The sequence below is a fragment of the Pollicipes pollicipes genome, unplaced genomic scaffold (genome assembly GCF_011947565.3).
Source record: "Pollicipes pollicipes isolate AB1234 unplaced genomic scaffold, Ppol_2.1 Scaffold_4881;HRSCAF=5763_pilon_pilon_pilon, whole genome shotgun sequence".
Taxonomy (NCBI): Eukaryota; Metazoa; Arthropoda; class Thecostraca; order Pollicipedomorpha; family Pollicipedidae; genus Pollicipes; species Pollicipes pollicipes.
In genome coordinates, this window is record NW_023596576.1 from 24,237,997 (window position 1) to 24,260,923 (window position 22,927).

The window sequence follows — 22,927 nt, forward strand, 5'->3', positions numbered from 1 at the left end:
TACAGATACAAACTTCAATGAAACCTGTACAGTCGTACATTTCCTCCCGAAGGCAGAGCCCCGGCCCCAGTGCCCTCATCGCATGGAGGACCGATGACAGGCCACACACACACAGCGTCCGAAAACTGCTGACCGCATCCGACCCAACCGTTCCCCAGCATTCCTGGGTATTCGGGAGCCTTTGGAACCCGGCCTCTCCGCTACAGTGACGTCTCGCGGCGACCTATGACGAGAACGCAACTCCCTCCATCACGTCCCCTTCGTCACATCACACACATTACGCCCTCACGTCGTCACGCCCTTCTTCCCATGGCTGAAGCGGACGGATGGAGTTCCGCAGTTCGACATAACGCGAAGAAGTTCCGTGCCCGTCAGAGGCATCACCGCCCAGATGACAGCCAGCTGTTAAGCAGAACAGCACGCACGAACGCACTGTGCGTTATTGTGTGCTGTGCCCCATGTGATGTGACAACGCGCGGTACCAGCCGAACAGATCAGCGACTGTTTCGGGATACTGCGCACTACTTTCACCGAATTCGTAGCAGCCCTGTCAGTACGGGCCACCAACACAAGACCTTACCACGCGTATGTCATTCGCTTACACCGGTACACGGAGTTCACACGTCCGTGAGTTATTCGCGATCATTTCGCGAGCGGCATGCCTGACGACTCCCCTCCCCTTCACGCCGCGGCTCAAAGCCCGACTTCAAGATAACCTGCGGACGTTAAAAACTGATGCAAGTGGTGACGACTTTCAGCGTGGAGCGCAAATAGTTTCTAATAAACTGATATACATTTATTCATGAAACCGACAGCATACATTCACGAACCGATCTCTGGACATGTAAATGATGGTTATAACGAACTGTATAAATGAATTACGATAGCCGTGGCCCGCTGGCCGCCCGACTTTTACAGATTGCCGCCTCTGTACAGTTAAAATAGCAACTATCCAGTCGCGTATTTACAAAACAGACATCCACGCACGGGCACGAGCGCATTCACACATCACATAGCGAGCCAGCCGCGTCCAGCACGTGCTACGAGTCACCGTCGGTGGCTTCGGGCCGCGATATTTTGAACAGTACTTGCGAGAGCACGGACGCCACGCGCTGGTCGAGGATCTGCGACATCACCAGCGCCAGCAGCTGCTGCTCGCGCGCCAGCAGCACGGCCCGGTTGTCGGGCACGCGCGCCAAGCTGAGCAGGATGTTGGCAGCGCGGCCCAGCATGTCCAGGCTGGTGCCCATCAGGTCCGGATTGTCACGCAGCGCATTCACGCCCTGCGTACTCGCCACGTTCATGGCGTTGTGCTCTGCCGTCTCCACGAAGCGCACCAGCGTCGGCACAAAGTTGTTCTGCATGGCCACGAGTCGCGCCACGCGCTCGTCGGCGGCCGTGAAATAGTACAGCAGGTTGAGCGTCATCTCGCGCTTGACCTGGTCCTCGGCACGGCCCACCCACTGGGCCAGCAGCTCGCAGATGCGCTCGAGCCGCGCGAACGGCGGCGTGGCCAGCATCAGGTCGACGTTGTCGGGGCTGATGCAGAGCCGGCAGAGCGCCTCGAGCGCCAGCCGCTGCGGCGAGACCAGCAGCGACGGCGAGCCGCCGCACGACGAGAACGGGTCGTTGGCGTACGAGGCGGGGCATTGGAGCCAGTGCAGCAGGCCGGAGAGCAGCGGTCGCACCACCGGTTCGTCGTAGCCGCTCAGCTGCAGCTGGCCGCTGATGTTGGTCAGCGTGACCAGCGCGTTCTCGTGCAGCACGGGCAGGTACTCGGCCCACCACTCGTCGCTGTTGAGCGCCGTGCACGCGCCCTGGAAGTCGGCGTCCTCGTCGCGGTCGTAGTTTTTGTGCTTGGCGGCGCGCGCCGGGTGGCGGTGGTGCAGCTGCACGAGGTCGCCGAGCAGCGAGAGCAGCGGCTCGCCGATCAGCTCCGACTCGTTGCCCGGCACAAACGAGAGGTTGCGCAGGATTGTGCTGATGGCCACGCAGCGGTGCGCAATGTTCTCCTGCGTGACGGACGTCAGGTACAGGCTCGACTCGTCGCGCTGGTAGCACTCGGCCTCCTCGTCGGGCCGCCGCCGCTTCAGCGTTCCGGCCGGGTCGCGGATGAGCAGGCGCGCCGCCGGCTTCTCGTCGCGCGCCTCGGGCGAGGCGTCGCCGTTGACCAGCGGGGGCGGGGGCGAGGCCGCCGCCTCGGCCGGCTCCGGCTTCACCGCGCACGTCACGCCCCCCTTCCCCGCAACGTCCCCTTTCGCACTCGCATCACAGTCGGTTGTGTCCTCTCTCGCCGCCCTGGCGTCCTTGCGCAGCCGGGCGAGGAAGAAGTCCAGCGCCGAGAAGCCCCGTATCACCTCGCCGTTGGTCTGTGTCGGCTCGGCTTCGCCGCCCGGCTCGGCTTTGGCCTTGACCTCGTCCGCGTCCGCACTCGTCGCCACCTTGCCGTCACGCAGCCGGCGCACGAACGGGATGCGGCCCGTCTCCACTTTGACGTGCGTCTCGACGTGGCTCCAGGCGCAGTCGGCGTTCAGCGCGTCCACCTCCCAGGCCTTGACGCGGTCCGACACCAGGATGGCGTCGTCGCACTCGTCCAGCATCACCGGCTGGCCACGGCGCGTCGTGCGCGTGTAGCCGGCGCCGGTGAGCAGCGCGTGCCGCTCCTCCGGCTGGGCGTCGGCCGGCCGGCAGGCGCCCAGGTCCGGCTCGGCGTCGGGCGGCGCGCCGGCGCCGGTCGCCTCGCAGCCCTCGTACCAGGCGACGGAGGCGGCCGCGGCGCGGCGCGCGAACATGGCGGACAGCGTCTGGCGGAAATGGTGCAGCAGCGCCGCCAGCAGGCCGGGCATGTGCGCCAGGCCGCACCACACCACCGACGTGTCGTCGAACGTCAGGATCTGTAGCACGTCCAGCGCCCAGCGGCTCTCGGCCAGCTGGCCCGAGCGCAGCGCCATGGCCAGCCGCCAGCCGTCCAAAGGACACACATCCGAGCGCAGCGCGCGGCGCCGCTTGGCCAGCACCGGCGGAGTCGCCTCCACGCTGTCCGGCGGGAAACTGTGTTTCGAGTAGCCCTGGCCGGCCAGCGGCAGTCCAGGCTGCAACGGAACACGCCCGTCAGCGGTGCTGGACAATGTGTCGCGGTCAGCGGTGCTGGACAGTGTGTCACGATCAGCGGTGCTGGGCAATGTGTCGCGGTCAGCGGTGCTGGGCAACGTGACAGGGTCAGCGGCGCTGGACAGTGTGTCATGATCAGCGGTGCTGCGCAATGTGTCACGGTCAGCGGTGCTGGGCAATGTGCCACGGTCAGCGCTGCTTGACAATGAATCAGCATGCGGTGCCGGGCAATGTGTTGCGGTCAGCGGCGCTGCACAAAGTGTCGCGGTCAGCGGTGCTGAACAATGAATCAGCATGCGGTGCTGTGCAATGTGTCACGGTCAACGGCACTGGGCAATGTGTCGCAGTCCGTTGTCAGGGTAAAACTAGCGATACGTGGCCGATGCCGCGGTCACCACGGCAACGAGCAGGCGACTGTTCAACATCACATGACGTACAAGTTCACAGCACAAGATCAGCCGGCTATGAGCCGCCGGAGGCCCGCCCCCACCGCCCACCTTCATAGCCGTATAAGGCTTGCTGTCCTTGCCGTAGGGCGGCCGCATGGGGAGGCGGGGCGCCGCGGCGGCGGCGGCGGCGGCGGCAGCGGCGGCGGCGGCGCTGCCGTTCCACTGTGCCGCACCGGCCGGCGGGTAGCCGGGCCCGGCCGGACCGGGCGCCGGCGGTGCCGGGTACCGCTGGCCCCACTGGCCGCCGCCCTGGTACTGACTGTACGAGCCCGAGCCGCGCCAGCCTGCCGCCACACACCACCGGGTCAGGTTAGGTCAGGTCAGCGGCCGGACACACCGGACACGGAGCGTTCGTACGGCAGGCACGTGCGCGGGTAACAGCAGGCAACAACCGAGTGAGGTGGAACCACCACTGCAGGTGATTTCACATTCTCTCATCGCGTTTACATGCATTCACGCCTCACGTTCCGAGCTCAGCCATCGCGAAGCTAACACAAAGACGGTTTAATTAGCAGGCGAATGCTCAGACGAAAAAGAAGCCACAAATGCTGAAACGACAGCAGGCATACACGAAAGACAAATACGGAAGGCCAGAGACACAAGCGTGGTGTTACACCACGGTACACACGGACTGGGTAAACAGCAGGCGTTCCAAGATCGCAAACACTGAAATCGCGAATACGGGCCACACAAGAAGGGTACCCGCAGAAGGCAGCCTGATTGGGTAGAAGTGACACAGACCAGATGTACACACGCGCACCACACAGACTCGGCTTAATGAGGAAGTGTCTGCACCATCATATCGAAGGCACAGCGGATTCCACCGTCAGGCTCTCAGTCCTCACAAAGTCAGCAATCAACCAAAAGGATATGTATTCATATGTGCTTGTCTTCGCCACCCAGGTTTGGAATATTGGGGTGGACGATAGCAGCAATTTTCGGCTGGCATATTGGGGTGTCATGTCTGCATTTGGGACCTCATCGTGGCATGCAATGTAATGCATCCCATTCGGGCGTCAAGAAAACGTGTGATTCTGACATCCTTAGAGGTGTTTTGGATGCATCTCGCGACCCACATCCCCGCTTCCTGCGGCACTTTCGGCACGTGGTCGAGACCCTCCCGACAGCGCCCGGTGCCCGGCGCCCGGACTACCACACCCGTCCGGTGCCCGCCCCCCGTACCGTATTGCTGCTGCTGTTGACTGTAGGGCGGCGCGCCGGGTGGTGGCGGCGGCGGCGGCGGTGGGCCCGCGCCGGCGGCAGCCGGGGGCGGCGGCGGCGGCGGCGGGCCCCGCGCCGTCCGGCCGGCGCGGTCCTGGCGGCGCGGCGCCGGCCAGGCTGGGAGGTGCGCCGGCCCGGTAGGCTGCCGCCATGCCCGGCGCAGCGCCGTGCTGCGACGGTCCGTACGGCTGCCGGCGGAGCGGGCGTCAGCGGGCGGCTCGTGGCCGGTCGGCCGGCGCGCGGTGACGGTGACGCTACGCCGCAGGCGAGGGCGGCCGGCAGTTCGGCGCTATGGGGGGCGTCGAGGGCGCAGTGGTACTGTTCGGCCCGGCGACTGTCATCGCACCATTAGCTTCGATACATCCCAGCTAGGCAACTTTTTCACCGGTCGGGAAGTCGGGAAGTGAGATCCACGTGGCGACGTGACTCTTACCCGACGGATGTGCCGCCCCCCCCCCCCCCTTCTCTCCCCCTGGCAATCAGCGCGGCGCGCCACTCGTTCACGCCGCAGAAGACGTTCGGCCGCTACTCACAATGCCGAGGCGACTGTGGTTCATGGGTGACGAGGGCGGCACCATGGCCGGAGCCGCCAGCTGCTTGGCGAGGGTGGGCGCCGGCATGTAGCCGCCTTTCGACGGCGTCATCTATAAACACACGGCCCGCCCAATAACAACGGCGCCGCCGCGGGCCGGCGCCGTCAACAGCCAAAGCGCAACAGAACGGTTGAAACGGGCCGAACCAAAACCGAACGGGTCAGCAGGCGGAGGCAGCAACGGACAGCGGCGAACATCAAACCCACAAGCGATAGCCACAAGCACGACCCACAAAGAAGGCACAGTGAGTACGTACTTGCACGGGGCTGCTGCGAGCGGTCAGGGGTGCGGAAAGCTGCTTGGCTAGCTGGGAGCTGAAGTTAACGCCAGGCGACATCTACAGAGGGGCAAAACAACGACTAGAAAACAAAATACCACACCGATGCGTAACACGACAGCCACACAACCGAATCCAGCAGACCAACAGCGCAGGAGGCGAAAGCAGAAGCTACCGGATTAATACGGGCGCAAAACCAAACACAACCATGCGGTAGTCTACGCGAGGGAGCGGCGCGGCACACACACAGCACGGCGGGGAGGAGGGAAGCGGCGGCACGTACCGGGTATTGGGCGGCGCTGCTGACTGGGTACTGCTCGGCGCCGGGGCCGGGCGGCGCGGCCGCCGGCCCCGCCGGTGCGCTGCCGCTGTAAACGGGCGGCGGCGTGGCCGCCGGGCTGCCGGAGGAGGCCGGCGGCGCCGCGCCGGCCGGCACCGCCGGCGGTGGCGGTGGCGGCTGCTGCGGCGCGGCCGGCTGCGGCGGCGGCGGTTGGTGGCCCGGGTACGCGTGCCGCGGCCCGTACGTGGCCGGGCCCGGTGGCGGCCCCGTGTACCGGTGATACTCACCGCCCGGCAGCTGGCCCGCCGTCGTCGGCTGCACCGGGTAGCCCCTGTCGGCGGCGGCAGACGCCTCAGTCCGGGGTCACCTCGATGGGGAGGGGGAGGCGCCGCAGGCCGCGGTCAGATCAGACAGCACACATCCGGCCAGGACCGCCACAGGCGGTGCGCCTTGAATACCCAATACCCGCCACAGAATTACGGCCAGGCTCTGACCGCGACAGCCGCGGTGCCAGCCGCCAATCAGGACTATTCACAAGCCGGCGCGTCCGGCCGCGCCCGACGGCAGTCCCCCGGCTGCCGGGGCGGCCGCGGCCGACACGGCTCCGCCGCTGCTCACCTGTTGGGGTACTGCTGCATGTAGGGCGGCTGCGGCTGCTGGTGCGGCGGCTGCTGCTGGTGCGGCGGGGGTGGCGGTGGCGGCGGCGGGGGTGGGTATTCCTGACCTGGAGCTCCGCTCGGCGGCTGGCCCGGCGGGTAGTGGCCGTAGCCCGGTTGCGGCGGGTAGCCGTGGCCGGGGTAGCCTGCAACGCAGAACGCGCCGCGTCAGCACCCAGCCACCGCCGGCGCGCGACACCGGCGGGTGCACCACACGTGGCCGGTATACACGTGGATGGGCAGCTCGATGAGAAGCGCCCCAGCCGCCTCAGGCCATCGAGGCGAGTGTGACGTCCGACGCCACAAGTTGGCTGTCCGGACTGACGAGCGCATCGACTGCTGGGTGGCCAGCATGAGAGAGGAGTGGCAGTCACTGCCGGAGCAGCCCCGGACGTCACGTCCGCCGAACAATCACCACGAGATCACACCAAACTCACAGTACAGTCACGATGCCGAGCAACCGTCCAGAAACACACAGAACACAGTACGAGCCAAAGCGGGTTGTTTAGTACATCTGGAAGCTAGGTCCGACTGACTAGGAGCCACCATGCAGAGATCTGCTCTAGCCGCGCATCGCCGCACACGGGTGGGCGGCCGGCGCGGCAACCGGCCCCGGCCGCGTCCGACCCGCACTGGGCAGCGGCACATCCACTGACGGGGCGGGCTCAGTCGGGGACGACACACCAGAAGGGGGAGACGCAGGGGGCGGTCAGTTGCGGCGCGAGCGGACAGCACCTGCAGGGCAGGGACGGGACACAGCCGGTACAGCGGCACCGCATCGCAGGGGAAGGTACTACCGAGGTCAGGTGGGGTCAGATCGGGATGGGGTCGGGTGGGGTCGGGTGGGGTCGGGTGGAGTCGGGCCGGGCCAGGCAAGGTCAAGTCGGGTCAGGTCAGATCAGGTCAGGTCGGGTTGAGTAAGGTCGAGTCATGTCTAGACGGGTCGGGCCGGGTCGGGTCGGACAGAGCAAAGCAGGGCGGGGTCAGTAAGTACAGGTCGAGGCTGAGGCACTGTGGCCGAACCGCAACTATAACCATGCGACGTCAATGAACACCGCAGCAGCCGGCCAATGCTTACTGTTGCTGTAGCTGGGCGCGTAGCCACCGTACACGCTATCGTAGTGGATATCCTCGAACGGATTCGATACATTGACTCTGTCGTTTACACCTAACGGTCCAGAGGGAGCCGTATTAGTGGCTGGTCATCACCACACGGAAGTGAACTGGTCGGGGACAGGCAAACAGTGGGACCGCGGGAAACCAATCAGGAGCAGCTTCTGCTTCTGAGAGGCAATCGGGCACTGGAAGTTTTTCTTTAAGTTCAGCACGCCAAGGGACGAGAAAGCCTGCTTATGTACAGTCTACGAAGTCCTTTCGGAACATTCCCAGGAGGTAATGGGACCTCCAAACGCCGAATTCAGTTCAGTCGTCATACCTGCCGCGGGGAGCGCATCTCGGACACTTTGCCATGGGAACCTTCAGCCCGCGGCCGCGGGCAATCGGGCACTGGAAGTTTTTCTTTAAGTTCAGCACGCCAAGGGACGAGAAAGCCTGCTTATGTACAGTCTACGAAGTCCTTTCGGAACATTCCCAGGAGGTAATGGGACCTCCAAACGCCGAATTCAGTTCAGTCGTCATACCTGCCGCGGGGAGCGCATCTCGGACACTTTGCCATGGGAACCTTCAGCCCGCGGCCGCGCCCCTCCCCCCCCCCCCCCCCCCCCCCCAACTCTGCGACAGCCTGCCCACCAACACGGCGCTGGCTGGCGTCGGCTGATCGGACGGCGCGCCCGCTTTTCACACGCCCGCGCCGCAGAGGAGGCCGGCGCGCGTCACCCGCGTTCGCGCCGCAGTCGGGAGCAGTTCTCACCCTGAGGCGGCGGCTGGCTCGGGCCGTTGCTGTAGTCGCCGCCGGGGTAGCCCGGGTAGCCGCTCGGAAAGCCGTCCATCGAGCCCGAGTTGGAGAACGAGTCCTGCGGCCCTGCCGGACGCCAGACGACGGTCAGCACGCGGGGTCAACGCCGCTCTGAGCAGCATCCGGCCGGCTGCCGGGCGCCTCTCCACGAACACCGTCACCGGGCGATCCGCGGCACTCACGCCGCGACACGCGACACTCTGACCTCTGGAGCATCGTCGCCGGACAGCTGCCGGGCGCCTCTCCACCAACACCGTCACCGGGCGATGCGCGGCACTCACGCTGCGACACGCGCCACTCTGACCTCTGGAGCATCGTCGCCGAACAGCTGCCGGGCGTCTCTCCACCAGCACGGCCGTCACCGGGCGATGCGCGCCACTCACGCTGCGACACGCGCCACTGTGACCTCTGCAGCACCGTCACCGGCCGGCGTGACGGCCGACGTAACGCGCGACACGGGCGGCCGCTCGCCGCCCGACATGAGTCAGCAGGCGGACTGGCGCCGGCCGGCGGGCCCGGCGGCCGGCGCGCCGCATCTCACCGGGCGAAGCGGCACCCTTGGTCTTCTTGCTGCTCTTGGTTTCGTATTTGGCCAGGATGGGCGCCGGATCCAGGCCGCCGCGGTCGAAGTGGCACTCGAAGAAGATGAGGTTCTTCATGTAGTGCTTCCGCAGCGTGTAGGCGCCGCTGGACGAGCCGCCGATGCCCATTAGCACCGCGATCTCCTTCCACGTCTTGTTCTTCGTCACCTGCGGGACAGAGGACGTCTCAGCAGCGGTCGCCGCCGCACAAGCACACGACACCGCGACAGTGGCGGCCCCCACCGTTCAGACCCGGCCAGAGGGCCGACGCAGTTCATTACAGGTGTTTAATCAGTCGGCTGAGCGATTCATTACGTAGTTTGAAGAGTGGCGATGGGTGCAGTCGACCGCCGGAGCGATTTTTGGCGCCCACCCCGGACAACAGTACTCGTACGTAGCTGCTGCACCCTGTCCACGGTGCGCCGACCACCTGAGCAAAGCTTCGGCAGCCCTCCAGACCCGACCAGCCGGCCACACTGACCTCGACGAAGCCACCGCGCTCCTTGGTGAGCTGGTACAGCTTGAAGAGGTCCAGCGGCTGCTTGGAGACGGTCGGACACTGCACGATGGGCGAGCCTCGCTCCTCCATGAAAGCCAGCAGGCGGCTCACCCACTCGCGCCGGCCCGGCGCCTCGTCGATCTCGAACAGACGGTTGAGACTCTCCGCCTTCTGCCGACGGCCGCCGGGCACGCGGGTTAGTCACCCGCCCCCGCCCGCACCGGGTCACAAGACGGCGTCCTGGTCCGTGTCAAATTCGGTGTCGAGGTACGAGGCTGGGCGCCGGCCAAGGGTCATTGTCGGGTGGGTGGGGAAGAAGCTGTCGTCGGAAGTGAAAACAGGATGGACTGGCATGGGACGGGATAACAGAACAAAGCAGAGCGGAGACAAGACGGGACGGGACGGGACGGGACGGGACGGGGCGGGACGGGGCGGGGCGGGGCGGGGCGGGGCGGGGCGGGGCGGGGCGGGACGGGATGGCATGGCATGAGGGACGAAGGACGAGGGACGAGGGACGAGGAAAGGGGGACGGGGGACGGGGGACGGGGGACGGGGGACGGGGGACGAGGGACGACGGACGAGAAATGAGGGACGAGGAATGAGGGACGAGGAAAGAGGGACGAGACGAGAGACGAGGGATGAAGGACAAGGGACCGGGAGCGATAGGATGGGATGGGGTGGGCGGAAGCGAAGACGAGGACATCCCAATGGGGAAGCGGATGGGGTAGGGTTGGAACAGGACAACCAGACCGCACAAACCTCTGCCAGTGAGTCCCCCAGCGCAACGGCGTTTATCTAAACACCGATCAAAGCTCGAACGGACGGCGTCAGTTCCGACTTGTTAAACTGCAAACACAAAACTGGACGCCGCCGCCGCGACTGCCAGCGAGCATTGCATCGTAAGCCACAACCCGACCACGGCAACGTATATTCCCTTGACGAGCAGCTCGTCTATTTAAGCTCTGCATATGGCCAATTGCAGCACACGATGCGGAAAATAGACGTACATAGATAAATCACACTGTGCAAGATACCAAGTGCATAGCCCAGGTGAATGCATCGTCGCATGGGATAGGGATGAAGGATATGCTTCCTCATTGCATATGGAGAATCTGTGAACAGTGTAGCAAGGAAATTTCACTCATCCTAACCACTGATGGCCTCTGCGGTTACCGCAAATCAAGACGTATCACTGGCATCGTGTAAGAGCAGCTACACCAATGCACTAACCTGTAAAATTGAACGACCTTGAAATATCCCCGCGTAAAATATCACGAAATGAAGGCAAATACTGCAGATGAAAGCTAAAAGAAGGAAGAGAATGGCACCTTCGGGACATTTGTGACATAAAAAACAGCGCAAAGCTTTTGTCGGCACGACGGCGTCATCCAAGCATAGTAAAACAAACAAAACTTGGCGGCCTGTTGGACGCACGCCGTGATCCTGACCAGCCAGGCGTACACGAAAGCGCAGGGCGACAGTCGGCGGGAGCCCCAGGCTTCCCCGGAGCTCCCGCCGAGGCCGTCCTCTACGGCCGAAGCAAAACGCCGCCGGCGGTCGACAGAAGCCAACAGCCTCCCGCTAACGCAACAGCTGCGGTGCGCGACAGCGCGGAGGGTGGACCGAGCGACTGTACAGGATCCCGCAGCCAACACAAAACAACAAAGCTGTGCAGACTCCCCCACCTTCCTCCTCCTCCTCTCACCCCATCCCCACGCAGAGACCACCACATCATTGCACAGCGCGCCACCCCACGGAAAGAGGACACCAAATGACTACCGTCAAAGTGCAGGCCACCAACAGGCTACCACCCTCCCGCAGTCCAACATCCAGAACAGAACAGAGGAGGTGTAGCAACAGTCAGCAGCGTGCAGGCCTCGCCCAAACACAGGCCCTGGAAGCGGTGCGAGGCGCGCAGCAGAGGCGCGAGCCTCTGTCGGCGGCCGGTGCGCGACAGACAAACAGGCAAAGAATCAAAGAGTATGGACCTTCGACACCGGGTAGGCATCTCTCGAAGGCATTGGATTATAGACCTGCAGAAGAGAACGTCACACAGTCAGCACAGCAGTCTGTCGAGATGGGACGGCCCACCCGCGCGCGGGGGCAAGCGACAGGCGCGCGCCGGTGCGGAGGGCGACCGGTGCCCGTCGCAGCGCCTGGCACTCACAGGCGAGCGCTCCCACTCCCTCCGAGCCCATCCCGTGTACCGGCAGACAACGTTCGGACTCAACACGCGCAGGACGCCGGGTTGGCGCTGACTCTGCGCCCCCCTCCCCTCTATCAAAACAGATCCTCCTAGTTCACAGCAGGCTGCGATGCAGGCCCTGGGAGTTATCACCCCGCCCACCAGGATACGCGAATAGTCCGCGGAGCCGCACAGAGCCTAGTTCCCCCGAGAGAGGCACCGCGAGACGGTCATGTGACAGTACCCGGTCGGGGACGGTGAGGGGGGGGGGGCCTGCCAGCCCGCCCCGCCCGCGCTGCTCGGCGCCGATACGCGTCATGGACTGCCGTCGCCGCTCCTCCGGCCGGCGGAGGGCACCGCCCACCGGCCGACGCTCACCGAGACGGGCGAGCGCGGCCAGGCCGGGCCCGGGCTGGGCATGCTGTTCTCGGCGTCGTCGTGCGCGGAGGTGAGGCTGGCGGCGCCCGGAGACGCCATGCCCGAGATGGGCGTCGGCGGGTGGCTGTTCGAGTTGTCCTTGCGCGGCTTCGGCGAGCGAGCCCGCTCCTCCGAGTCTGCCGGGCGGCGCGACCGACGTCACGCACAGACCAACGCTGGGACGGCAACGCCCGGCCGTACCGAGCGAGCCGGCGGCACACAAGGCGCCAGAGGAAAGCGCCACAAATGTAAATCCACATGGGCATGGTTGACAGCGGCCATGTGTTGAATACTGACATACGTGACGACGGACGTGATGCATGACGTGACGATGGGCGTAACGCGCGATCATGCACGTGACGGCCCCAAGCGTTTATTACTCAGGGTGGCATAAGGCGCTGCAAAGACTTTCGCCGGATGGCCGCGCATCACCACTTTGGCATTTGTTGGACAGCTGGCGTCGAATTGCGATCGAGCCCGTATAGCCCGCCACAAGGTGACACGACCACTTCGACGTTGTGCTCTAAGCGTTGCTGCCTGTACGCATCAATACACCCGCTCCGCTCCGCGCGGCCTCCACCGTCCCGCCACAGCGCCGCCCACACCTGAGCGCGCGCGCCGCCGCTGCCGCCGCACTCACTGGCCGACGTGTTGGAGAGCGTGCTGTGCTGGGAGGCGTCGTCGATGGGCACGCCGTCGGGCCCGATCGGCGGCAGCGGGCCGTGGCTGTTGAAGGCAGCCAGCTCGGCGGCGCCGGCCGACTGCGAGTGCTGAGAGCCATCGCTGTTCTGTGAGGCCGGCCGCGGCGGCGCGGCGCTCGGCATCGACGCTGGCGGCGGCATCGACGACGGCTGGCTGGCGGCCGGCGCCGGCACGCCGCTCGGTCCGTTCGCGCCGTACTGCATCTTCTGCTGCAGGTGGTGGCGAAGGTAGTGCGGCGGCCGCGGCGCCGTGGCGCCCGCCGCCATGGGGCCGCCCATGTGCAGCGGCTTGGCGCCGGGCGCGCCGGCCGGTACCGGGCCGCCCGGCTGCGGGTGGCCGCCCGTCGCCCAGTGCTGTCCGGACACAGGGCAGACGCGTCAGCGCGACGGTACGCGGCATCAACAGGCCCGACGCGCCGCCCCAGCACCCTGGTCAGACGGCTCCACCTCGATGCAATCCTTTCGCATGGCGCCAGCGTCTACCGCCGTCATGTAAGCATCGTCACAAGCGATAACAACAGCAGTAGTCACATTGATTTACGACATATGAATTGCCACGATCCTGAACGCCATATATCACCGCGCTATATTTAGCGTAGAAGGAAACAAGGCTTGCCGCGGGTCCAAGGCCCGCCGTCCTTCGGCCGTATGGCCGGAACAGATTCGCGGTGCTTCAGCGCGGCTTTGCCGCGCGCCCGCCTAGCGCGCCGGCCGGGTAGCTCCAGCCTCACCTGCTGACCGTACTGTCCCTGGTACGGGTAGTGTCCGGGCGGCGGCTGCCCGGCCATGGGCCGGCCGTACTGGCCGGCGTACATGGCGTGGTTGTTGTACATGGCGGCGTGCTGCGGCCCGGCGTCCGGCCGCGGCGGGTACGCGCCGGCCGGCGGGTACTGCGCGTGCTGCGGCGGGTAGCCGGGCTTGTGGCCGAGTGGCGGCGGCGCGGCGGCGCCGGCCGGCGGCGGCGGGCCGTACTGGTGCGGCGAGTGCGCCAGCCGCGGCGGCAGGGCCTCCTGTGAGCTCGGCGGACGCGGCGGCATCGGAATGTTCGGCTGACCTGGCGGCGCGGAGCACGGCGGTCAGACGCGGCGCCGGCCCGTCGGCGCGACGGGATGGCCGTCCTCGCCTCGCTGCAGCAGGTGGCAGACTCCCCGCCCCTCCCTCTCGGCGGCCCACCACTCACCGATAGCCATCAGCGGGCGGCGGGTACTCATTGACCGGGCCGGGGAGCACGGCCCAAATACTACCCGCCTGTAGTAAACAGCCGGTCGCGGCCGCCCGTCAAGTGTCCGCCCACGCGCCAATAAAAACAGCCGCTGCATTATCATTTGCATAGCGGCGCCGTGCCACAATGCGCCGGCCCGGGTCGATGACTCACACACACACGAATTGCGTGGGAAGCGTCATTAATGCCGGCCCAAGCCGCTGGAGCTGACTCGTCGGAAGCCGACCACAACGGCCGGCGCCCCACTAGCAGCCTTGCGTCATCGCAATAAAGCGGAACTGCCTCACAACTGCAGACGTGGAATTTCCGGGAAACGGGACGGGCCACCAAACGATTCCCGGAACGCCGTTCTCGCCGACACAATGTTGGCACCGCGAAGGTCAGCGCATGGGGCGCGCGAGCACATGGCCGGGCAGCACGTGAGTCCGGCTCGGCGCGGCCACTGTCGGCCTGCGGCGCCGGCGCGGGCAGCGGCCGGCCGCGACAGCGTCCCAGCTGATATCTGGCGGCCGATCGGACTGACACGGTCGGCTCGTCACGCTGGCACGCCGCCAAATACGGCCGATCCATTACCCACTCACACAGTGGCGGCACGGCGTCTCTCCCACGGCCAAGGTCGCGCCGCCCCCGCCATCCGGTCGTCCCGTCGGCGCCGTGCCGGTCCGGCCCGGCGCCCGCATCGACCAGCGGGGCCCGGAGGAGACCGGCCCGGCACGACACCGCCGGGGACGGCCGGCGGACGGACGCGGTCCGCGGCACGGTACGCAGCCAGGGCACTGCCCCCCCCCCCCCCGCCCCCCCCTTCAGACCCCTCCCCCCCGGCAGCGCGTGCGCCGGCTGGCGGCCGCACCGGCCGTGTATCCGGTGTAGCGCCGGTGGTCGGCCCCGATCCGTTGGCCGCCGCACTGTCCGGCCGCAGCCGGGGTCTGCCGGAGCCCGGCCGTCCGAGGCCAGGCGCTCAGACGGCAGCGGTCTCCCGCGGCCACGTCCGGCAGCACAGCGGCCAGACCACAGAACGCCCCGCGCTAATGGCGACCAGTCCCATGGGCTCGCACCGGTCGCGTGATAACTGTGCATGGTTTGTTATGCCAATGTAGACGGTACTTTTTAAACCACTCAGCCGAAGATTAACCGTTGCTTGCACTCGGGCGTATCATGAATCGGCAACGCAATGCGCCCGCTCCCACCGACATGCGAACGCAGGTCCTCATGCAGGCCGTCTCCGTCCATCACAACAGGGGCAAAATATAACCTAAAAACTACCCCTTCGGCGATTCAAGCCCAGCGCACACGTTCGCAAAGAAGCCCGTCCCAGAGATGAAGACAGCGGTTACGCGAGACGACGTGGCGATTGGCGACCGTCGGCACACGTAACGGTGCAGCCGACCCCTGACGCGTGGGAGCCCGTGGCGGACGGTCGCCGGGCCCCGCTGCCGGGGAGTCAGGTGGGTCAGCAGCGCTTACCTACGGCCGGTGACATGGAGCGCGAGCCGGCCGAGCTGGTGGGCGATGGCGGCGGCCGCGGCCCCTGGCCGCTCGAGCCGGGCCCGGAGTCACCGCCTGGCGCGTCGCTCGCGCCCACCTCCTGCAACGGCAGACAGCGTCGGGTCAGGGCGGCTCCGCACCGGGGCACACCCGACACACATCTGCCGGCCGCGCCACACGACACGCAGCCGACACAGACCAACCGCCCGCGTCCGCCGGGGCAGGCTGTCGCCACACACAGCTGACCGCCGCCCGCAGCGCCGGTCCCGGACCGGACCCGAACCGGACCCGGACCGGACCCGGACCGGACACGGAACGACCGCCGCGTCCGCCGGAGCGGGTCGCCGCCTCACATAGCTGACCGCCGCCCGCAGCGCCGGACACGGGCCGGACACGGGCCGGCCGCCACCCGCGAGGTCGCGTCACGCAGTCCGGCGCGCGCTGGGACGAGCGGCGCCGCCGGCGGCGGATGGTGGTGCAGGTCAGGCCAGGAAGCGGGTCGCCCGCCGGCCTGTGTGATGAGCTGGCGGCGGCGGCGGCGAAGGCCGGCCTGCCGCCGCCGCCTGCAGGACCGCACTGACACGTAGTGACAAAAAGCAGAAGAGCGAACAGCAGACGGCTGTCGGAAAGGCAGATAGCACATCGTCGAAACGGCAATGCACAGCTCTTTGCACCAACAGCCGATTAATGGAAAACGTGCTTTCCACATGGAACAACAAACGTACACAGACGGATACGATAATAGATGGGGCATCCTACTGTCAGAGGGATGATGGAAGGTTTCCAATCACCGAAGTGGCTCCAGGCCGCCACAGCACAGTCATACGCACAGATGTCCCAAACACCTCCGTAATGTGAACAACAGACACGTCCACCTACACAATGCCATGCAACGCAATGGCGCCAGAATCATATCTCACGTACACGGCACAGCGGCAGCCAGCACGCGGTGGAGCATTCTCACACGTTGCGACAGCGCTGCCGTGGATCCTGCCAAAGAAAGCCGCCCAAGAAACGTCCGACTTCCACGAAGCCGACGTCCTGGTCGAGGCAAGTGGCTCTGCGTCACGTCCACTCCAGCGGGCGCGCGCACGCGATGCCAGGGAAGCCCGGCACCTCCGCGGGCCGTGTGCTCGCAAGCCGGCCGCCGGCCGCGTTTCGGACGGCGTGGGGTGCGCCGCACGCCGAACGGCTGAAGGTGGCCGCGGCCGAAAGTCGGACGGCCCAAGTGACTGACGGTGGCCACGGTCGCGTGTCGGACGGCCCGAGTGGCCGACGGTGGCCACGGCCGCGTGTCGGATGGCCCGAGCGGCTGACGGTGGCCAGGCGTCGGGCTGCCACTCCGCCGCAGCGGACCTCCAACTCAACCGATCAACGTCCTTAAGCCGACTCCCAACAAGATATGTGCTGGGCAAAATGTTGGGAAGCTGGCGGCCTGCGTGCGCCGAGCACATAACGTGGAAAAGCTTCGGATCGCACGTTTTAAGTGATCTGTCGTACATTGTAGTATTCTGATCTTCAGCGGCAGTACCTGCCGAACAATTTCAGAACACACGTTCACAACTGAGCCCGAAAAAATGCATTAAACAGCCCGCAGCCCGCAGCCTCAACCACACAGGCATGCCACCTCCATCGTGGAATATAAAATGTACATCTGAAGCGTTGTAAATACCGTGCGATAGCATGACACCCAAGAGCATGCTAGAAACTCCTGCATGGGCAAAAATGGGTTCCTATATTACATTTATAGTCTGTATCCACCAATCGCAATCACTTGAACACCAATCACGTCCTGGCTGGATCGGGCCCGAGCTCCAAAACACCAGGGTAGCTCGCACACTTCACTGTCCCGAGTCCACTCAAATCCACCTCTCGCGTTATGCATGATGAACCCGGGCTGAGCACAGCTTTGAGTGTTCAATATGCCTCTCCTTCTCCATCCCCCGTGTAAGCATACGCGTCAGAGAGCCGAGCAGTACCGCCCGCAGCCGACCTTCCGAGCCGGCGGCCGTGTAAGCCTCCGGCCCGCCGGCCGGCCAGCGCCGGGCCCAGCCCTGCCCGTGCCAGCCAGCGCCATTTTCCCGGCCGTCGCGCGAGTGCGCCGCAGCCGGCCGGCGCCGAGCCCGTCCGCGGCCGCACTACGCCCGGCGCCACGTGGAGCCGTGCGTACGCCGCCAGTCCGATCCGACGTCGGCACGGGCCGGCCGGAGTCACAACAGCGTGCAGCTGCGGCCACTCCCGCCAGCTTAATGAGCCCTGAAGGGCCGGCCGAGCGCGCCGCCAACGGACGCCGACAACGGCCGCGCCCCGCCCCGCCCACAAACCCACGTGGCCGCTCCGCAGGCGTGTTTACTACCTTTATTGCTGCTCTCATTGTAGTCAAACGGGGAAGGATATAATCAATCCTCTCGGTCACGGAGTAAATGTAAAAAATATTTGCAATATGTGTCAAACATTGCCGGAGGCCGGTCAAAATTGCCAGGCACGTTAACCCTGACCGTCTTATCACGCAGAGCAAGGTAACCTATTTGGCAGAAGCAAACAGCGTGCAATATTGACGTCGCCATATTAAAAGCCGCGCCAACGCAAAAATAAAGCTCGGTCAACCGGCCGTCGGCGTGTGGCGCCACGAACCCCCGTCTGCCTCCCCGCCGACAAAGTCATCCAAAAACGGCCGCTTTTCTTACTCATTCAACTATCAGCTGATCAGAGAGGGTATTCGTCAATGGTCATGTCACGTGCCAGTTGACACACCGAGCGCCCATATAGATCAAACGGGAAGGGGGACGGATTATCAGCGCCTACGTCATCTGCTCTGAGATTCAAGGTTCGTGGAATTTCCCCCGCTTGCAGGAGCACATGGCCGAGGCCCTCAACGCCAATGTTGATGGTTATTTTCACGCTACCATAACAGAACCAGGTCCACAACCGAATGTCGCTAAGAAACAACGCTGAAACGCGACAAAGGATGTTCACATTACCAAGCTGGCTTCAGATCGAGTCAGCAAAAAATAAGTAAACAATTAAGGCACTGTACGGTCAGAACGTAAGCAAAGCACATTCTTTGAGAGGGAACACCGCCGCAGGTAGCTGCCAAAGTCCGTTCCAGTGCCAGTACGTACCACCATAGAATGGGCAGACCCGGCGTTGACTCCGCCGCCTAGCCGACAAGCGCGGTTGTTCCTCGCTCCGGGGTGGTCGCCGCGGCCATGCCACTCCCCACGAACACGAATATCCACCGAGCTGGACGGAACGGCACAGACGCCGGCGCGGGCTGCGACCCACCGTATCGAGCCACCGGCGCGGCACAGGGCCCACCGGGCCGACGGGGCGTACAGGCTCTGGCGTCGCCGCCCGTCGGGCCCCCACCGGCCCGGCGTACAGCCTCTGACACAGTGGCCGCCCCTGACTCGCGCACGGCGACCGGCGCGCCCCGGCAGCGGGCATACAGGCGCTGAAATACGATTGGGAGCAGGGACGGGCAAGGCCAGATTTACTACTGGATTATCGGACCGCTCATCAGGCTCGGACGGACGCTTTAATCGCCGTCGTGTTCACGATCGGTCGCCATGCCAATGCCGACTTCAGCAGCCGACTACACCTGCGGGCGCCCAGTACGCGCGCGGCACAAAGTCACCCGAGGAACGGCACATGGGTACTGCTGAACTTGATGTCTCTGACATTCCGGGTAGGTGATAATAGCACGTCTATTGGTTTTGCGGGGTCAACAAGGTGACTGTGGGGAGGAACGGCTGGCAAGAACAACTTTATTTCGAGTTACATGCTCTTTCCTTCTTCACAAGATTGTCCGGATAATCCCCGATTCGTAGCTCTCGGTTCCAGTATTTAATGTCAATCAAATCCTGTTGTCCAATTTTGTCATGTACTTCATCAGACGTGATAACGTGATGGCGTGATGTGTCCATCGAGCCACCCTTGCCTTATCCGCTCCATGACCAACGTACCTTCACCAGAGCAGTTAGAAAGAAGGGCAGCCAGAGGGCCGTCTCGCCCTTTTAACCGGTTGTTCCATTGTGTTCTGGACTTTCCCACTAAGACGTTCTGCCTTTGTGCCCGAAGGACCCCAAAACACCTGTTTCGTGGTGCCAAATACGTCTCAAGTATGCGGCACGTCTTTCCCCACCTGGACCCTGCAAGACCAGCAAACCCTTGCCGCCGGTCCGCCGACCAGGGCGCGGTTTGGGACCACGGCAGCGATGTGACGTTAGCGGCCGCGGCAGCGCGCTGCCCGGCGCTCGACTGGACTCCCGATGACCGTCAGCAACCTGCCCAGCACTCGACTGGACACCCGATGACCGTCAGCGCGCTGCCCGGCGTTCGACTGGACCCCCGATGACCGTCAGCAACCTGCCCAGCACTCGACTGGACACCCGATGACCGTCAGCGCGCTGCCCGGCGCTCGACTGGACCCCCGATGACCGTCAGCGCGCTGCCCGGCGCTCGACTGGACCCCCGATGACCGTCAGCGACCTGCCCAGCACTCGACTGGACACCCGATGACCGTCAGCGCGCTGCCCGGCGTTCGACTGGACCCCCGATGACCGTCAGCAACCTGCCCAGCACTCGACTGGACACCCGATGACCGTCAGCGCGCTGCCCGGCGCTCGAGTGGACCCCCGATGACAGGCAGCGACCTGCCCCACACTCGACTGGACCCCAGATGACAGTCAGCGCACTGCCCGGCGCTCGACTGGACCCCCGATGACCGTCAGCGCGCTGCCCGGCGCTCGACTGGACCCCCGATGACCGTCAGCGACCTGCCCTGCACTCGACTGGACCCCCGATGACCGTCAGCGCGCTGCTCGGCGCTCGAGTGGACCCCCGATGACAGGCAGCGACCTGCCCCACACTCGACTGGACCCCAGATGACAGTCAGCGCACTGCCCGGCGCTCGACTGGACCCCCGATGACCGTCAGCGCGCTGCCCGGCGCTCGAATGGACCCCCGATGACCGTCAGCAACCTGGCCAGCACTCGACTGGACACCCGATGACCGTCAGCGCGCTGCCCGGCGCTCGAGTGGACCCCCGATGACAGGCAGCGACCTGCCCCACACTCGACTGGACCCCAGATAACAGTCAGCGCACTGCCCGGCGCTCGACTGGACCCCCGATGACCGTCAGCGCGCTGCCCGGCGCTCGACTGGACCCCCGATGACCGTCAGCGACCTGCCCTGCACTCGACTGGACCCCCGATGACCGTCAGCGCGCTGCTCGGCGCTCGAGTGGACCCCCGATGACAGGCAGCGACCTGCCCCACACTCGACTGGACCCCAGATGACAGTCAGCGCACTGCGCGGCGCTCGACTGGACCCCAGATGACAGTCAGCGCACTGCTCCGCACTTGACTGGACCCCAGATGACAGTCAGCGCACCGCTCCGCGTACTTGACTGGACCCCGGTTCTCATCAGATCGGACGGCGGTCCGATAGTCCGATGGCCGGTCGTGATAAGGTGAACCTACGCAACAGGCACCGCTGACTCACGTCCACATGCAGCCAGGCAGACGGACTAAATACAGACCGCCCTCTTCGGAGCCATATCCGAGGACCTACGCCACCCTGCGCTCCCCATCCATCCGAAAAGCATTTCCCTATCGGGACGAATCCCATTTTGCTGGTCGGTCGATTGCCTGGGCTTGTGCACACCGCAACCAGATGCCTCGGCAGCGTCCTCTCCCGCTCAGAATGCGCGACATCCCTCGCCGATCCAGATGCCAGCAGGCTTCGGCTCCAATTGGGCTGTTCAAGCCACCCGACGCGTTAGGGGGGCGGGGCGCACTCGAAGCCGGGCCGGGTCAGACCCGTCGCCGCCGTCTCCAGCGGCCGACGCACCTACTATGACGGGGCGTGCCCAGATTTGGCTGCTCCACCGGTCGCGTGACGGCGCCGCTTGCTGCGGTGGCTCGCACCACCCCCTTGCCAGCTTCCGAACAAATGAAGGCCGCACGAAACGAAGCTGGATGGACACGAACTCATTTCGCTTAAGTCAGAGCGGCAGCCCGGGGGTCACGGGCGTGACGGGCCGGCAGCGGTCGCTCCTCCAATGCTACAACGTCTGACACTCGAGCGGTCAGCCGGACAGAGGCGGGCCGGGCATACGGGTTTCGCCGCCAGGCTGGGCCCCAAGCCCTCCACCAGCCCGCTAGAGGTCCTCACTCTGATGAATACCAGTACGGAAAACGGCCCCCTAAGTAGTCAGTAAACGGAGTGCGGGTTCCGGTGACCCAGAGCCGCCTCCACACGGCAGCACGGGCGTGCCACTAGCGCAGCCATCGCCTGTAATTTGCACGGCATTGTTGCCGCCCTCCGCACCGGTGACAACAGGTGCTCGCATTCCCATGGCCGCGGCACACGGCCCGGGACACGCGCACGTTTCGCAGTGGGCCGACCCGGACAGCGCGTCCCTGGACGGAGCCGAGACGGACCAGCAGTGCCTGGCCGGCGCGTCGCTGTTGACGGCAGCTGACCGGCGGCCAGGCGTCGCCTGCCGCGCCTCTGTTGCCGGCTTCGGACGCGCGGCGAGCGTCGGGCGGACCGGGCCGCTCCAGGCCGACCGCCCTCCCGCCGGCCGGGCGCGCTATCGATTCCCCGCCAGCCGGCCTCCGCCGCGGCGCGCCGCGCGACTGAAAAACAGCCGGCTCCGCGCCGGCCGCCGGGCGGCGCCACCGCCGCCGCAGCGCCGGCCGCCGGACGGACGCCGCCCGCAGCGCCGCGCGCCCGGCGCCAGGAATTTCCTCCGACGTGGCCGGCTGGCGGGCACGGGTACTGCGGACGCGGCGGCGGCGGCGGCCGCGGCGGCGGCACCGGCCGGCAGACAGCCCGCCGGCCAGGCTCCTCGGCTTCGATCCCGCGCGCCCGTTCGTCCCGCCCGCCACAGCGGCGCGCCTCCCAGAATCGATGGTCTCTATAGCAACGTTAATGATCCCCTGGACAGAACCGGGAGCCGCCTGGCGGCGCTGGCGGCAACTATCGCCGATGTCGTCCGCTGATTAATTTACGGCGCCGCAGACCTCTCCTTAAAAATGGAAAGCATAAGCGCCCCACCCGACGCCTTACTTCCAGTCGGAGTTGGAGCGCCTCCAGACCTGTTCCAATGGGGGACGTCGACCGCCGCTCGCCGTCTCGTGCTCCTTCCCCCGGGCTCCATTCCCACTGGACCCCGGCGCGGCATTTCCCCCGCGCATCCTGTCACGTGGGGTGCTCCTCTAAATTACCGGAGTTTCACGTACGCAGCCGTGCATGGCGAACAGTTCAGCCGGCTGCACTAAGGCTCAGAATCGCCTGTGCCAAGGAAGGCCCGGCAGCGCTACACAA

General features: G+C 65.4%; 1 protein-coding gene and 1 long non-coding RNA gene across 2 annotated transcripts in view; both read right to left on the bottom strand.

Moving 5' to 3' along the window:
- Positions 1-780: 780 nt before the first annotated feature.
- osa (trithorax group protein osa) overlaps positions 781-22,927 on the bottom strand; it is a 34,397-nt gene continuing 12,250 nt past the window's right edge. The window contains exons 4-18 of the mRNA XM_037223255.1: positions 15,572-15,692; positions 13,839-13,939; positions 13,617-13,784; positions 12,825-13,239; positions 12,146-12,321; positions 11,571-11,615; positions 9,565-9,753; positions 9,044-9,251; positions 8,458-8,568; positions 7,666-7,755; positions 6,609-6,733; positions 5,315-5,425; positions 4,916-4,969; positions 3,609-3,716; positions 781-3,092 (exon numbers count right to left, since the gene is read on the bottom strand). Coding sequence (XP_037079150.1) covers positions 1,041-3,092; positions 3,609-3,716; positions 4,916-4,969; positions 5,315-5,425; positions 6,609-6,733; positions 7,666-7,755; positions 8,458-8,568; positions 9,044-9,251; positions 9,565-9,753; positions 11,571-11,615; positions 12,146-12,321; positions 12,825-13,239; positions 13,617-13,784; positions 13,839-13,939; positions 15,572-15,692 — 4,074 coding nt within the window. The 3' untranslated portion in view covers positions 781-1,040. The remainder of the gene's footprint in view (positions 3,093-3,608; positions 3,717-4,915; positions 4,970-5,314; positions 5,426-6,608; positions 6,734-7,665; positions 7,756-8,457; positions 8,569-9,043; positions 9,252-9,564; positions 9,754-11,570; positions 11,616-12,145; positions 12,322-12,824; positions 13,240-13,616; positions 13,785-13,838; positions 13,940-15,571; positions 15,693-22,927) is intronic.
- On the bottom strand, positions 4,930-5,973 carry LOC119099924 (uncharacterized). Its single transcript, XR_005094440.1, has 4 exons — positions 5,935-5,973; positions 5,631-5,711; positions 5,315-5,425; positions 4,930-4,969 (listed from the first exon to the last, which is right to left on the bottom strand). It is a non-coding gene; the product is annotated as an uncharacterized LOC119099924 (long non-coding RNA).